Source organism: Hermetia illucens, chromosome 3 (assembly GCF_905115235.1).
Source record: "Hermetia illucens chromosome 3, iHerIll2.2.curated.20191125, whole genome shotgun sequence".
NCBI classification, from domain to species: domain Eukaryota; kingdom Metazoa; phylum Arthropoda; class Insecta; order Diptera; family Stratiomyidae; genus Hermetia; species Hermetia illucens.
The window spans coordinates 30388249-30401650 of record NC_051851.1 but is presented as its reverse complement, the minus strand read 5'-3'; the positions used below and the strand labels follow the sequence as shown (position 1 = coordinate 30401650).

Genomic DNA, 13402 nt, shown 5'->3' with positions numbered 1-13402 from the left:
CCTTCTTCTCACGAAATCGTCACCATTTACTGCGCGGCGAGCCAGTGCGTTCCTTATGCTATTTTATCGGTGGCTTAATTAGTAGGACGACAATCAATGGCCGATGTGCGTGAAGTGCAATGGTCTCATAGAGAACGGGTTCGCAATCAGTGACGGCATCTTATGAGAATATAGTCGATTTGGGTTTTACTATTCCCACTATAAAATGTAGGAAGAAGAGGCAATTGTTTGATGAACATTATACGCTCGCCACCCTCATTACGGGCTTCAAACTCCTTTCACCCATGGCACCTGTTACTGTTTGTCTGTTCACCCACATGACCATTAAGCTCGCTGGCTATGATAATGTAGTCATCAGCAGGCACGTTGTCTCATCCTGTGGTGCGTACGCGATCAACAAGTGAATAGTGTGACCAGCTGAGCTTTATTAGTCGGTAATCAAATCGTTCGACTTCTTTAATGGCATCACGGAAACCCTCTGGATAGGCAATGTCAACACCGTATTGAGTGTGTGGGCTACCAAAATGGAGAAGTTTGTAGCCATTTTTACCGCGTTTGCGTTCAATGTCGCAAATATGAATGCGCCTTTTCCTAGGGGCTCTTACGAGTTCCCCTGTCTTTCCAGTGAAGGTACCAATATTTAGCGTGCAGACATAAATTTGTTTTGTTCGGACTAACTTACTTATGTCCTGATGCCATCCATGCATCAAGAACCCTTGTTCATTTCTCGACAGGACCGGGGACCATCCTGCCGCGTCGACTGAGGTGGACGCCCTAGCATTTTCCGAAGCTTGTTATTCGATCCGATCATGTTGTTTCTAACGACATTGGATACATTTTCTTGGTCGGTCTGTCGCGGGACCTGTCACCTAGAGAGACCAGGTAGGATTTAGCATAGTGGAATAACTCCAACTATACGTTATTTATCTCTTTCCCTGATCTCAGCATTTTATTTTTGTTTTACTAAGGCTAGTACAAAGTACGTTGCCTCAAACCCTCCTCCTTTACCTGGGCTTGGGACCAGCATACTATGTGAATAGCATGCCGGAGTTTCAAGTTACTTGCCCTATTGTTCAGAATAGTCTCATCCACTCATTCTTATTTCAAGACCTGAAAAATAGGTTTGGAGAAGGATCTTTCCTTCCCAGTTTTTTGTTATATATGCTGGTTCCGGTAACTTCAGTGTCACAACGTGATTAGCTAGATCTTTATCTAGAGTCGTTTGGAGGATGATTCTTTCCGGAAAGGTCGCGTCTCGCTGCGTACCTTTTACCTAATTGGAAGATGCATATGCCTTCTGCCGTAGGTCTGCCAGAACATGTTCCCTGATCAGTATTATCCTAAACCCTCAACATTAACTATTTGGCTACTTGTCGCCCTTCTAGCTTTACTATATTGAACAATTTATCTGGATCATCTTAGCTGAGACAAGAAAAGGTAACTTTTCCATTATAGATAACCCTCCCACCGCGAAAACAGTCCCCATTGCGCTTGAAACTAATCACGTCAAATTTCTCACTTTTGATCTATAATCTGAATCTTAAGTTTAGGGAGCATTTTATCGAGACCATCAACATGAAGGATGTTCACAATCCTGACCTCAACAGCCCGCCGAGTGAAACCGTCTCCGAGGTACCGGCTGTTATCGGCCTGTAACCACTTTTTAGCCCACTCATTAGGACAGGTTATAAACGAAAATCCTTTGTCTAGATAGCTACTCGTAAACTGAGGTTCAGTGTAAGGTTCGCGCCTTCACCCCCAGGCAGAATGACAATTTTCACCGCCTTCTTTTGTTCCATACTCAACTTTTCTTCAGGTACTTTTCTAGCACCATCTTCAGGGGGGTTAGCGCTATCATATAGGTTTTCGCCGCCTAGCCAGGATGTTTTAGAACCCTAACCCCGATGACGTCTTTTGTTCCGATCGTCACTAGGCAAGGCAAATTACTCAGAGGGCGCGCCTAGTGCGCACAGTACTCTCTGATGACATTGACCGATCAACACGGCTTGCACAACACCTTATAGTCTTACAAACTATTATGCCATCTGAGCATTTCTGTCAAAACTGGGTGAAAGTGGATTATTTATAACTGAAAATATCCTTCGTGTGACCAACTTAAGGTACTCGGAACATAGTTGAAGGCAGTAAAAATGTTGATAAGATTTATTACTTTCGTGCACTTAGCTTCCATTTATATCGCGTTGCATTTTTATGGGTTCCGCTCGCCTGTACAGATGTATCTATTCGTGTGCAAATAAATGCTACCAAATTAAGTTTTACTACCTGCAATAACGAGTTCATTGTCTTACCTGAGCATCAGCCGTATTGCCTCCACTTAGCATAATCTGCGAGCATGGAAATAAGTTCATACAAGCATTCATACATACTAAGGGCCATGGAGTCGTGCAAGAAGCCAAAGAAAAGCCATCCGCCCCATTACAATTTGCATATGCACGAGTACCTACTGCTGCGCCCATCAGATTTTTAGCGTGAAACAACGGTGGCCAGGTATGTTTAGTAGATCTTCTTCCTACAGGTAGCACCGCGATAGTGTCTTCAAGGTCAGCAAGTGAAATGCTTCAGTTGGACTGGTCGCATTGTTGAATATACAATCCGCGTCTGATAGCGCGTACGGAACATTTTAATTTATAATAGTGTCTTTGCTTCCACACATATCGTCTCGAAAATTTCCGAGTCAAGTTCAGACCGGGTAGTAGACGAGACACTAGCGCCCAACGTCTCCATCATTAATATTGTACTCGCTCGTTGGAAGCATAGAAAGTTTTTTTTTGAATTATCTAGCACGCGTCCCAGTCACAAAGTATAGTTTAATTAGTTACATACATAAATCATTATTGTGGAGATAATGAGGTGGTTGAACTGATTCTCCCAAAAATATCTTCAGAAGTTTTGTGTTTGGTGGAGTGAACGGGCAAATCCAATATCACAACCAGTTTTCGTGAGAATCGTGGTGAACTTTTCGAAAGGACCTGTCTATAGCTTCGTCCAGTTTCCTTTTTATTCAGTGACATTTCCTTACCATCCTTGAAATGTCAGTTTTCCGTCTCGTAAAAAACACCCTTGGATGCATCAGATTCAACAGTTTTGACGAAGTTTGGCAATCGTAAGTGCATCTTTTGAAAATTCGTAGTTAGATTCCTCAGTTTCCGCCCTCGAGCGTACTCAAAAAGGACCCCCTTCTTTCCAGGATTGCAGATATATTAACAAGGTTGGTATTTTTTGCGGGTGAAGATGTAAATACGTATCTACTCACTCAAAGACCCGGACTAACCGCTTCACAATTTAGTATCGGAGCTAAAAATTGAACTATCTTATTCAGAAGGTCAAGGCGAGATAGTCCACTCAAGTACTGTTACTGTGTTTTGTTAAAATCGACGCAAGATACACTTCGTTTCTGGTTTTTGTTGCTTCAATGGCAATCCAATACCTTTCGGCATCAGGTTTTCCGGTCAAGTTCAATGCGTTGAAGGTAGTGTTATTTCGTTCCGTTGAATACGTTTTCATTGTTGGTGTACCTCCGGATAGCTATTATACCGCGAAATCCATTTTCCGCCTCCCAGCATGCATCCACATACGAAGCATTTACATATTCATATGTTCGTATGTACGTACTCATGAGTAACTGAAATACTTTCTAAAAATTAAAAGTAAACATTGATTTGTTGCCTCATAATGCTTCTGCACTATCCATTTTCAATCAGCTTTTCTCCGTCTATGAAATTATTGATGGTGCGCTATCTGGCGTTTGCTTGGCAACTTTAGATGCAGTAGAAGTAACGAATATAGTCACATATTTTCCTGGTGTTCAATAATGGTTAAAAAGAATGGCAATCTCTTGGCAATATAAATGTCCATCATTTAGGAAATGGAAAACCGACTGTGAAAACTTGAATAATTGATTTGCCACTGTAACTTTGGTGGCTAAATTGAAGTTGCAACTAGGAATATGTGAGTATACTTTATCCAATACACCGCGACTTATTGCATAATACTGCTTCCAGGCTTCCCTGCAACATCTGTTTTTTTCGTTTTCTTACCAAACATTAATTTACTTTTTTTTAATGTCCCTTTTGCAGGCTAGATTTTTTCTTCAGTCCGCTAACGTTGCTATTCTTCCTTGGAAAGGTTGGAACGTGTTAACCAACCTTCCCAAGGAACTCATAAAAATCGAAAGAGGTGCATACAACACTTTTACCATTACATGTGTATGTGCGAAACAAAACCTCAATAAAACCAGTTTGACGTCCGCATCTTACATTTCAAGTAAGGTCCGATTTTCAAAATTCGCTATGCGAAAAAACATGATAGTGCCCCTAAATGATATCTAAGCTTGAAAGTACCTTTGGTGTCATCAATTATTATTATTCTATTAAGGGAAGTTGCCCTGTCCTATTATGGTTGCCCTCTCCTATAATAGGACAGTATGCCCCTTTTACTGGTCATAGTGTATCTATTAACTACTGTCAAGTAAGCATATAACCGTCAAAAATTTTAATATATTCCCAACTTTCAAGTATTTCAATTGGATATCTGGTATTAAGTATTCTACTAGGAGCCTCAACCTACTTTGCACAAGTGTCGGACACTATTCCAGAACATGTGTGAAGGTTTCGACACACTCTGCACAGAACCTGCAGGCAGTGCCCGTAGATACCTCCAGTTTCCCCAGGTGAAAGTTTAGTCGTCAGTGACCAGTGAGTATTCCCACTATAATCCGGAAGTTCTTGCTGGTTAGGTTTAAAGAGTCCTTTGTGCGTATTCAGTCTCTCATGGCATTCCCACACTAATTTAAAGTTATCTCCGAGCATATTTTAACGGAAGAATGCACTTATCCATCACTAAATCAGAGATTGCCAACATTTGGAGCAATTCCACCGCCTACTTACAGCAGTGTGTATAATTCTCATTCACAAAAGTCATCTTCACTTCTTCCCTTTTCGTGTTATTGTTGCTTTTGCTTCGCTCTGATTTCCATCCGACCTCAACTTCGATAATTACGTTGAAGACATGGTTCTCCCCATTTCATCCGCATATCTGGAACATTGGAACATAACATGCTTTGGGACAGGTGGGAGACTCGTCCAATCCGAAGCGATGCAAACACTTCCTGTAACTAAGTGTCCGATAAGGAACTGAGTTAGGTGGTAATTCAATTTTCCGTGTTTTCGTATAACGCATCTTTTAATACACGGGACCAGTGTATGCCTCCAGCTACCTTAATAAATGGCTCTTCGTCACACCGGGCAGATTTGCTATCCTTCTCTGATAGAGGTAATGCACTTCATTCGTTAGCAGATCCAAGAGAATCAGTCCCGCGTTGACACACACTGCCTCACCCGATACTGTCCTAACTCACTCTTTTCTGATTCAGCACATTGTCCTGTGCTCCAGGATTTTACCAGCTCCAACGTTAAGCCTTATCCTTGCTAGAAATGAATTAGCCTTTCCTGCTCTTTTTCGTGCAAACGCCCCTTGAAACTTGACTTGGCATAGGTCACTATTCCCAGATATCTAATAATCGATTTTGAAGTGACCTCGTGATTACCAAACCGAGTTTTAACAGTGTCATTTTTCTTTTCTTAATAATCAGGGCCTAAGATTCAGTTTACCCAATTGTAATCATGGTTGGATGACATGGATGGGATCACTTCCATAAAGTTCCATGTCCTCGGGGTGCTTCGCAACTACCACCACCGCCGCATCGTCTGCAAAAGCTAGAGAGCACCTACTGCTACAACACATTCTTTCAGATCATCATTCATCTCGTACCAAAAAAATGTCTCCAATAAATAGAACGAAAAACGGGCTCACTGAAACCCATATTGCCACTCCGATAAATCACCCGATAGCTAAGCAAACAGAAGTAGCCTGTTTTATATCACCTTTTCCAACTATTCCCCATAGTGTGTAAAAGACAGATAGGTTAACATCAAGAGGGTGCGCCAGGTGATTTTTAAAGCTTCGGTCGCAGAAGCAATATCTGCCTCTTACAATGAGTGGAAAACACTCCTTCCGCCATCCACGATTTAAATGTGAGCCTGACTTTAACAGCCAACTTCAGCGCGTTGTTCAGAATCTCATCCAGTTCCGCAGCCTTATTACCCCCAATTCATCTACCGATCTTTTGCAATTCACCCTCGGTCACCCCGAAGGATCGTGAAGAAATCCTGTCAAACTATTGGCTGAGGTCCATTTCCTTCGTGTATTGTAAAAATAGTCGGGGACACTTTATTTGATGATGAAGTTTGCCCACGAACTTTCTTCATTACAACCTTGTAGGCAGCGCCCTATGACTTCTCAAAGCACAACTGCCTCTATGATATCAATTCCACTTTTCCTATGGCTTTCTTAAGGCTACTGGTATTCTTTCTGAAGCTCCAAGTATTCTGGCTTCCCTCTTGTCTTTTGACAAAACCTCCCCGCTATATCCGCTTTCGCCGCTCTATCTAAAATCTGGAAATTCAGTTATCTTAACAAGATCAAGTTAACACTGTTCTTTGCTGGCGTTTTTTTTGTATTGCTGTATGGGAGTAGCACATGGAAAGTGAACTCCACTGTTACCCGAAAGCTCCAAGCTTTCGTTAATACCTGTCTGCGTCGTATCAGTAGGAGTACGCTAATCTGACACTATCTCAAACGAAGAACTTGGTCGGCGTGCACTACGCACTGCGATCGGAAGTCGGAAATGGCAGTCGATAAGTCACACATTAAAGGAGGACGAGAATTGCATTGCGGTCTACGCCATGCAATGGAAGTCACTTTCCAAAGATAACCGACGAGTGGGTCGCCCAAAAGCACCTGGCGCAAAACAGTAGAAGAGGAGTAAGGGCGTCTCGGGAAGTTGTAGGGGACGCTAAAGGGCATTTCAACGCACAGATGTGGTTGACGCGTTATACCCCACCAAGGGGTGAATGGCAACCATATATATGGGCTATCAAACCTAATAAGGTAGAATATCTTATAGATGGTAATTAGTAGCATGATACCTCTATAATTGCTGCACTGCGTAATATTCCCCCTTTTTATGTATGGGACAGATAATGCCTCGTTGCCAGTCATCAGATATTGATTTGCTGGCCCCCACCTTGAGCATAAGTTGTTGAACCGCTAGGTGTAGTTGGTCGCCTCCTTATTTGACCAATTCGGCTGTAATTCCATCGGACTTATGATTTTTGAACCCATGAATTACACGAATTGTTTCTTCTATGCTTGGCGGTAGCAGTATTTGTCCGTCGTCTTCAGTTGAAGGGACCCCCCAACTCGCCGCTATTCTCATTCTTGAGGAATTCATCAAAACACATCACTCCAATACGCCCATTCTATCGGAAATCAAATTTCCCTCTTTGTCTCGGCAGGATGAGAATTGGGTTATATAAGGCTTGATCCTGCTGACATGCTGGTAAAGTTCCGTGTGGTTACTCCCTGTACTTTTTGAATTCATAGACCTCTTGGTTCTCCCAGGCTTCCTTTTTCGTCTGTGAATCACTTCTCTGCTCGACGAAGTGCTTTGAGAATGTAACATTACTCAGTATGCAGCCTTCCGTTCCGTTGCTAGCTTAAATTCATCATCGAGCCAGGCGTTCCGACCTTTTCTGCGACTGAGGTCAAGTATCTTTGTGGCCGTATCAATGATAACGCTCTTCAGGTGGTTGTGGAGATCTTTTGTCAATGCTTCACCTCCAGAATCTCTATTAGCTATGGTTTTTGCCGCATCCACTTCCCCCTTATAGATGCTATGAAGGATTGCATGTTGGATGGTTGCAATGTCCACTCGAGTCGTAATATGTACAAATAACTTTCACTTGAAAGGAAAATTGTTTCAACTCGAAATCAGTAACACCGCTGCACCCCAATCAGATGACGATAAATGCCTATGTATTCACCTCTACAGAAGACTCTCCTAGAAACGGCATATAGAGCCGAAAAACGGTAGGATTTCCATGCAGTGGTAAAATACCCCGCTACAGAAATGGAGTATTTTAATATTACCTTGGTAAAGTTGGATTTGTCAGCCCCACCTCCGAAAGATGATGGGTAAACAAGGCATGTAAAAGGAAGAAAAAGGCCCCACCTTTCAACCACTCCCCCCTGCAAAACCCATAGAAATCATCATCATCAATGGCGCAACAACTGGTCTAGCTCTAGTAAGAAACTGAAGGCATCCCGGTTTTGCGCCGAAGTCCACCAATTCGATATCCCTAAAAGCTATCTAACGTCCTCACATACGCCATCGTTCCATCCCAGGAAGCGTCTGCCTCGTCTTCTTTTTCTAACATAGATATTGCCTTTAGAGACTTTTCGGACTGAATCATTCTCATCCATACGGATTAAGTGACCCGCCCACCGTAACCTTTTGAGCCGCATTTTATCCACAACCTGACGGTCATGGAATCGCTTTTAAATTTCGTCCTTATGTACGCTACGGCATCGTCCATTTTCATGTAGGGGACCAAAAATTCTGCGGAGGGTCTCGCGGCGCCCTCCTCGATCTGGATGAAGGTAGTTTGAACGCCCCGGGTCGATTTTCGCATGATGTCAATATCGTCAGCGTAGCCCAGTAGTTGTGTCGACTTAAAGAGAAACGTGCCCCTGGCATTTACCTCAGCATCACGCATCACTTTTTCGAGGGCCAAATTAAAGAAGATGCATCCCCTTGTCTTAGACCGTCGTTGATGTCGAATGGTCTTGAGAGTGATCCTGCTGCTTTTATCTGGCCTCGAACATTGGTCAGGGTCAGCCTAGTCAGTCTTATCAATTTCGTCGGGATACCGAATTCTCTCATGGCCGTGTAAAGTTTTACCCTGGCTCTGCTATCATAGGCCGGTTTAAATTCGATGAAAAGATGGTACAACTGATGTGCATATTTCAACAGTTTTTCCATCGCTTGCCGCACAGAGAAAATCTGATCTGTTGCTGATTTGTCTGGAGTGAAGCATCTTTGGTATAAGGCAATGATGTTTTGAGCGCATGGGACTATCCGACCTAGCAAGATAGCGGAGAATATTTTATAGATGGTACTGAGCAACGTGATACCTCTATGATTACTGCACTGTGTGATATCCCCCTTTTTATGTATGGGACAGATAATGCCTCGTTGCCAATCGTCAGGCTTTGATTCGCTGTCCCACGCCTTAAGCATCAGTTGATAAACCGCTTGGTGTAATTGTTCGTCTCTATATTCAGCTGTAATTCCATCGGCTCCTGGCGACTTATGGTTTTCAAATCGGTGGATTGCATGGGCTGTTTCTTCTATGCTTGGTGGTGGGAGTATTTGTCCGTCGTCTTCAGTTGGTGGGACCTCCAACTCGCCGATATTTTGGTTGTTGAGCAGTTCATCAAAATAATCAACCCATCGTTCCAATATGCCCATTCTATCGGAAACCAGATTTCTCTCTTTTTATCGGTTAGATGAGCCTTGAGCGATTTCGTCTTTTTTTGCGACTGGGGTCATATATGTTTGTGGTCGTATCAATGATAACGATGATACTTCATCTCCAGGACATCTGTTAGCTGCGGTTGTTACGGTATCCATTTCCCCCTTATAGGTGCAACGAAGGGCTGTATTGTGAATGGCTTCAGTATTCACTCTTACCTGATTGTCAGAGGGGATTGTAGGTTGTGTTGTATGTAGTACGAGCCCGAAACACCATATATGTTCTGACATTCATCAAGGCCGAGATATGACGGCATTCAATCAGCACATGATCAATTTGATTGAAATTGGTCCCGTATGAAAAGGCACATGTATGTTTGTGGACCGCTTTCCACGCTAACCAGGTACTTCCAACAATCATTTCGTGCGATACTGCTTACTGAATAATTCGCAGTGCGTTATCATTGGTATCCCTACGTAAGATGTGGGAGCCGACTTATCGCCTGAATACGGACTCCTTCCCTACTTAACTGTTGAAATATCTAAGTATGATTTTGATATTATACTTCGGACAGGCTTCGAGGGTCCGCTCAACTGCCTCGTAGAACGTATCATCATCATCAACGGCGCAACAACCGGTATCCGGTCTAGGCCTGCCTTAATAAGGAACTCCAGACATCCCGGTTTTGCGCCGAGGTCCACCAATTCGATATCCCTAAAAGCTGTCTGGCGTCCTGACCCACGCCATCGCTCCATCTTAGGCAGGGTCTGCCTCGTCTTCTTTTTCTACCATAGATATTGCCCTTATAGACTTTCCGGGTGGGATCATCCTTATCCATATGGATTAAGTGACCCGCCCACCGTAACCTATTGAGCCGGATTTTATCCACAACCGGACGGTCATGGTATCGCTCATAGATTTCGTTATTGTGTAGGCTACGGAATCGTCCATCCTCATGTAGGGGGCCAAAAATTCTTCGGAGGATTCTTCTCTCGAACGCGGCCAAGAGTTCGAAATTTTTCTTGTTAAGAACCCAAGTTTCCGAGGAATACATGAGGACTGACCCTATGGTGAGACGTTTCGAGCGGAACAGTCTTTGTAAGCTGAAATAGGCTCTGTTGGCTGACAACAACCGTGCGCGGATTTCATCGTCGTAGTTGTTATCGGTTGTGATTTTCGACCCTAGATAGGAGAAATTGTCAACGGTCTCAAAGTTGTATTCTCCTATCCTTATTCTTCTTCGTGTTTGTGTTTGACCAGTGCGGTTTGATGTTGTTGGTTGATTCGTCTTCGATGCGGACGTTGCCACCATATATTTTGTCTTGCCTTCATTGATGTGCAGCCCAAGATCTCGCGCCGCCTGCTCGATCTGGATGAAGGCAGTTTGTACGTCTCGGGTGGTTCTTTCCCATGATGTCGATATCGTCAGCATAGGCCAGTAGTTGGGTGGACTTGAATGAATCTGCAGTCTCCTCTGTAGGGGCGTGAACGTTTATGGGAGCTATATTTATAAATTTCCTGGTAGATGCCGAGTGCATAGTCGTTCGTTTATATTTCCAGAGCCGATAAGCGCAGGTTTCATTTTTTGGCTGACTAAGAAACCTACTCCGAGTACGTGGTTTACTGGATGGTCACTATAATATATGGTGTAGTGGCTCTTCTCCAGGAAGCCGGTCCCTATCCAACGCATCTCTTGCAACATCAGCCCTATATTGGGACAGGGTATCGGCTAACTGCTTGGCAGCTGTTTCTCTTTACAGGAAGTGCACGTTCTATGAAAAAATGCGCAGATTGTTATTCCGTTATCGTTGCCGGGTTCGTCGCTTTAAAGTCCATCCTGTCAGCCTGTAAGTCCAGTTGTCAGCCCTACCCAACCTGGAGGACCAGTTGGTATAATTTGTCCCATTTTTCCGTCCGCCGTTTTTCATTAAGAAAGAACTCCCAGCGATCACCACGTGAAGGTGGAGATATGTTTTAATAGTACAGCTGTTGCTGTTGGTTCAGCAGACGTTTCTCAGGTTTAGTGCTCCATCGTGGGTACCAATCCACGTTTCGCCCTGGGACCTATACTACCCCCTAAAAGTAATTGCACCGCCAAAAGGCAATCATCGTCGCGATGTATAATACAAAGGAGTCTGCAGAAAGGGCTGCCTCCTCCAGATCGTGGAAATAGCCCCTTTTCGCGTGATCATAATTTTTTGAACGGGGTTGGAGCCTGTGGGCCTTCCCTTTCTTTTGCCATAACCCCCCCCCCCCCTTCCGCCTTCCTTAACAGAGTAAAGTTAAAAATTCAAACTTTACCATTTTTATATAAAAAAAAATCGCTTTCGGGGGCTATAAATTTTTAATAGATGGGGGGGGGGGTTACCGCCACAACCTTTCATCTATAAACTTCCCATTTCTCAGGGGGATTGGGTTGAAAATTCAACCTTTACTAGATTTTAGAAGTGATATCTAGAACGTTCAAATGAAGTTCTGCGTATCATTTTTCGTAAAGAAATTGAATTCAAATTTTTTGATCTACCGAACAGGCGAAAACATGCAGCCTTTTCAACTGTACAAAATAAACTAAACACTCAAATCGAAATTCGTGTGAACACACGCCAGAAACATCAAGATAAAGGAAAGTATGTCTTGAAAAGCCGGCAAAATACAAAACATTTATTCTTCAATAATATCTCTTAAAAGCAGTATCTTTTATTTCAGGGGCAATTACAATTTGAACAAAAATATTTCAAAATATAGCAATTAGTTGGATAATAATCAAAAATGATCCAGAAAAATCTGAAATTCAAGGATCCATTAAATTGTTGTTCCAAAAGTTAATGAACTACGGAAAAACTTTGTTTTGGAAATGTAAATATAAAAACAGAAGTATAATTGGTGGTTTTTATGCAATTTTCTAGAATTTACACAAAACACGAATGGAGATCCAAACCCCCAATAAATTCGTTCTTTTTTTATAAAATTTCACCTGAATTACTTTATAAATTTTCATTAAGGTTTTTTTTTGTTTAGTTTATTTAACAAACAATATTATATGCTAAACATTTACCAAGTTATTTATAGTAAGACTATTCAAACGCCACTTTTCCAAAGTAATATAAGTGATGTATGTATTTATGGGCGATAAAATTCAAGTAATGAATTTTTCGAACCATCGCATGATGTACAATAATTCCCAATTAGTCGACATCAATACGTTCTTCTTGACTTTTTTCAAGAAAATGCTATTGCAGCCACTACTATGTCGATATATAGTGTGTATTGCTAATAAACACATTCATTTCAATTATAATTTTTACGTTGGACAACTAATTGATGGACGCTGAGCTGTTGCTCTTGAGCCTCATGGCGTTTAATAATTTCGCTCTAATGCAAAATAATAGAAGATGAGAATTCCCGAGGTCTGCTTTGTGATATGGCTGATCTCATTTATTAATTAGTATGCAAATCATAGATGTGACATATTGTGTGTGCGAATTTACATATTTCCGCCGGGTAGCGAAGCTCCTGCTTAGTATTCCCTGTAAAATCCAGTGAATCCTAGGGTCATGATTAAAATCCATAGGAAAGTTTTTTTGGCTCCATCAAATCAGACGAGAGCATCAACAACAATAAAGTACGTACTATGAAATAACATTTTCATCTGAAGTTACACCGCCGTCATGAAGTGTTGGGATATAAATTTCTTTGGATATGTTGAAAATTATTTAGATCAGTTAACCTGAAAGATACATCTATGATAACAAAGTATAACTCGCTCTTTCATAAATGGTTTAGCAGAAAAAAAATTGAATTGTCCTTATGTTTTTTTCCCTATGCTTCACTTAGGACATGGCGTCTACGTACTTGGTAGTTAAAATTTTGATTCAGAATTTGCTGACAGTGTCAGCCGGTATCCCTAGCTCCCCGGGGTGGTAATGTAGCCTGCTATGACCAGTGAGCGTTCCCACTATGAACTTAAGGTTCCTCTTGGTGAGGTTTAAACTATCATGCAAAGTCTT

General features: G+C 42.2%; 1 protein-coding gene and 1 long non-coding RNA gene across 4 annotated transcripts in view; both read left to right on the top strand.

The window, feature by feature from the left end:
- The window catches only part of LOC119652001 (fatty-acid amide hydrolase 2-A), a 63495-nt gene that overhangs the window by 3976 nt on the left and 46117 nt on the right, over window positions 1-13402 (top strand). Inside the window, exons 1-2 of one of the 3 annotated variants that reach the window (XM_038055929.1) lie at window positions 2690-3124; window positions 3209-3229. The exons of 1 other annotated variant lie outside the window; for it this stretch is intronic. In XM_038055929.1, coding sequence (XP_037911857.1) covers window positions 3051-3124; window positions 3209-3229 — 95 coding nt within the window. In that variant the 5' untranslated portion in view covers window positions 2690-3050. Of the gene's footprint in view, window positions 1-2689; window positions 3125-3208; window positions 3230-13402 lie in introns of those variants that run through there. One more of the 3 variants, XM_038055931.1, reaches the window with a different exon arrangement.
- LOC119652002 lies at window positions 3237-12256 on the top strand. Its single transcript, XR_005249511.1, has 3 exons — window positions 3237-3490; window positions 11927-12022; window positions 12102-12256. It is a non-coding gene; the product is annotated as an uncharacterized LOC119652002 (long non-coding RNA).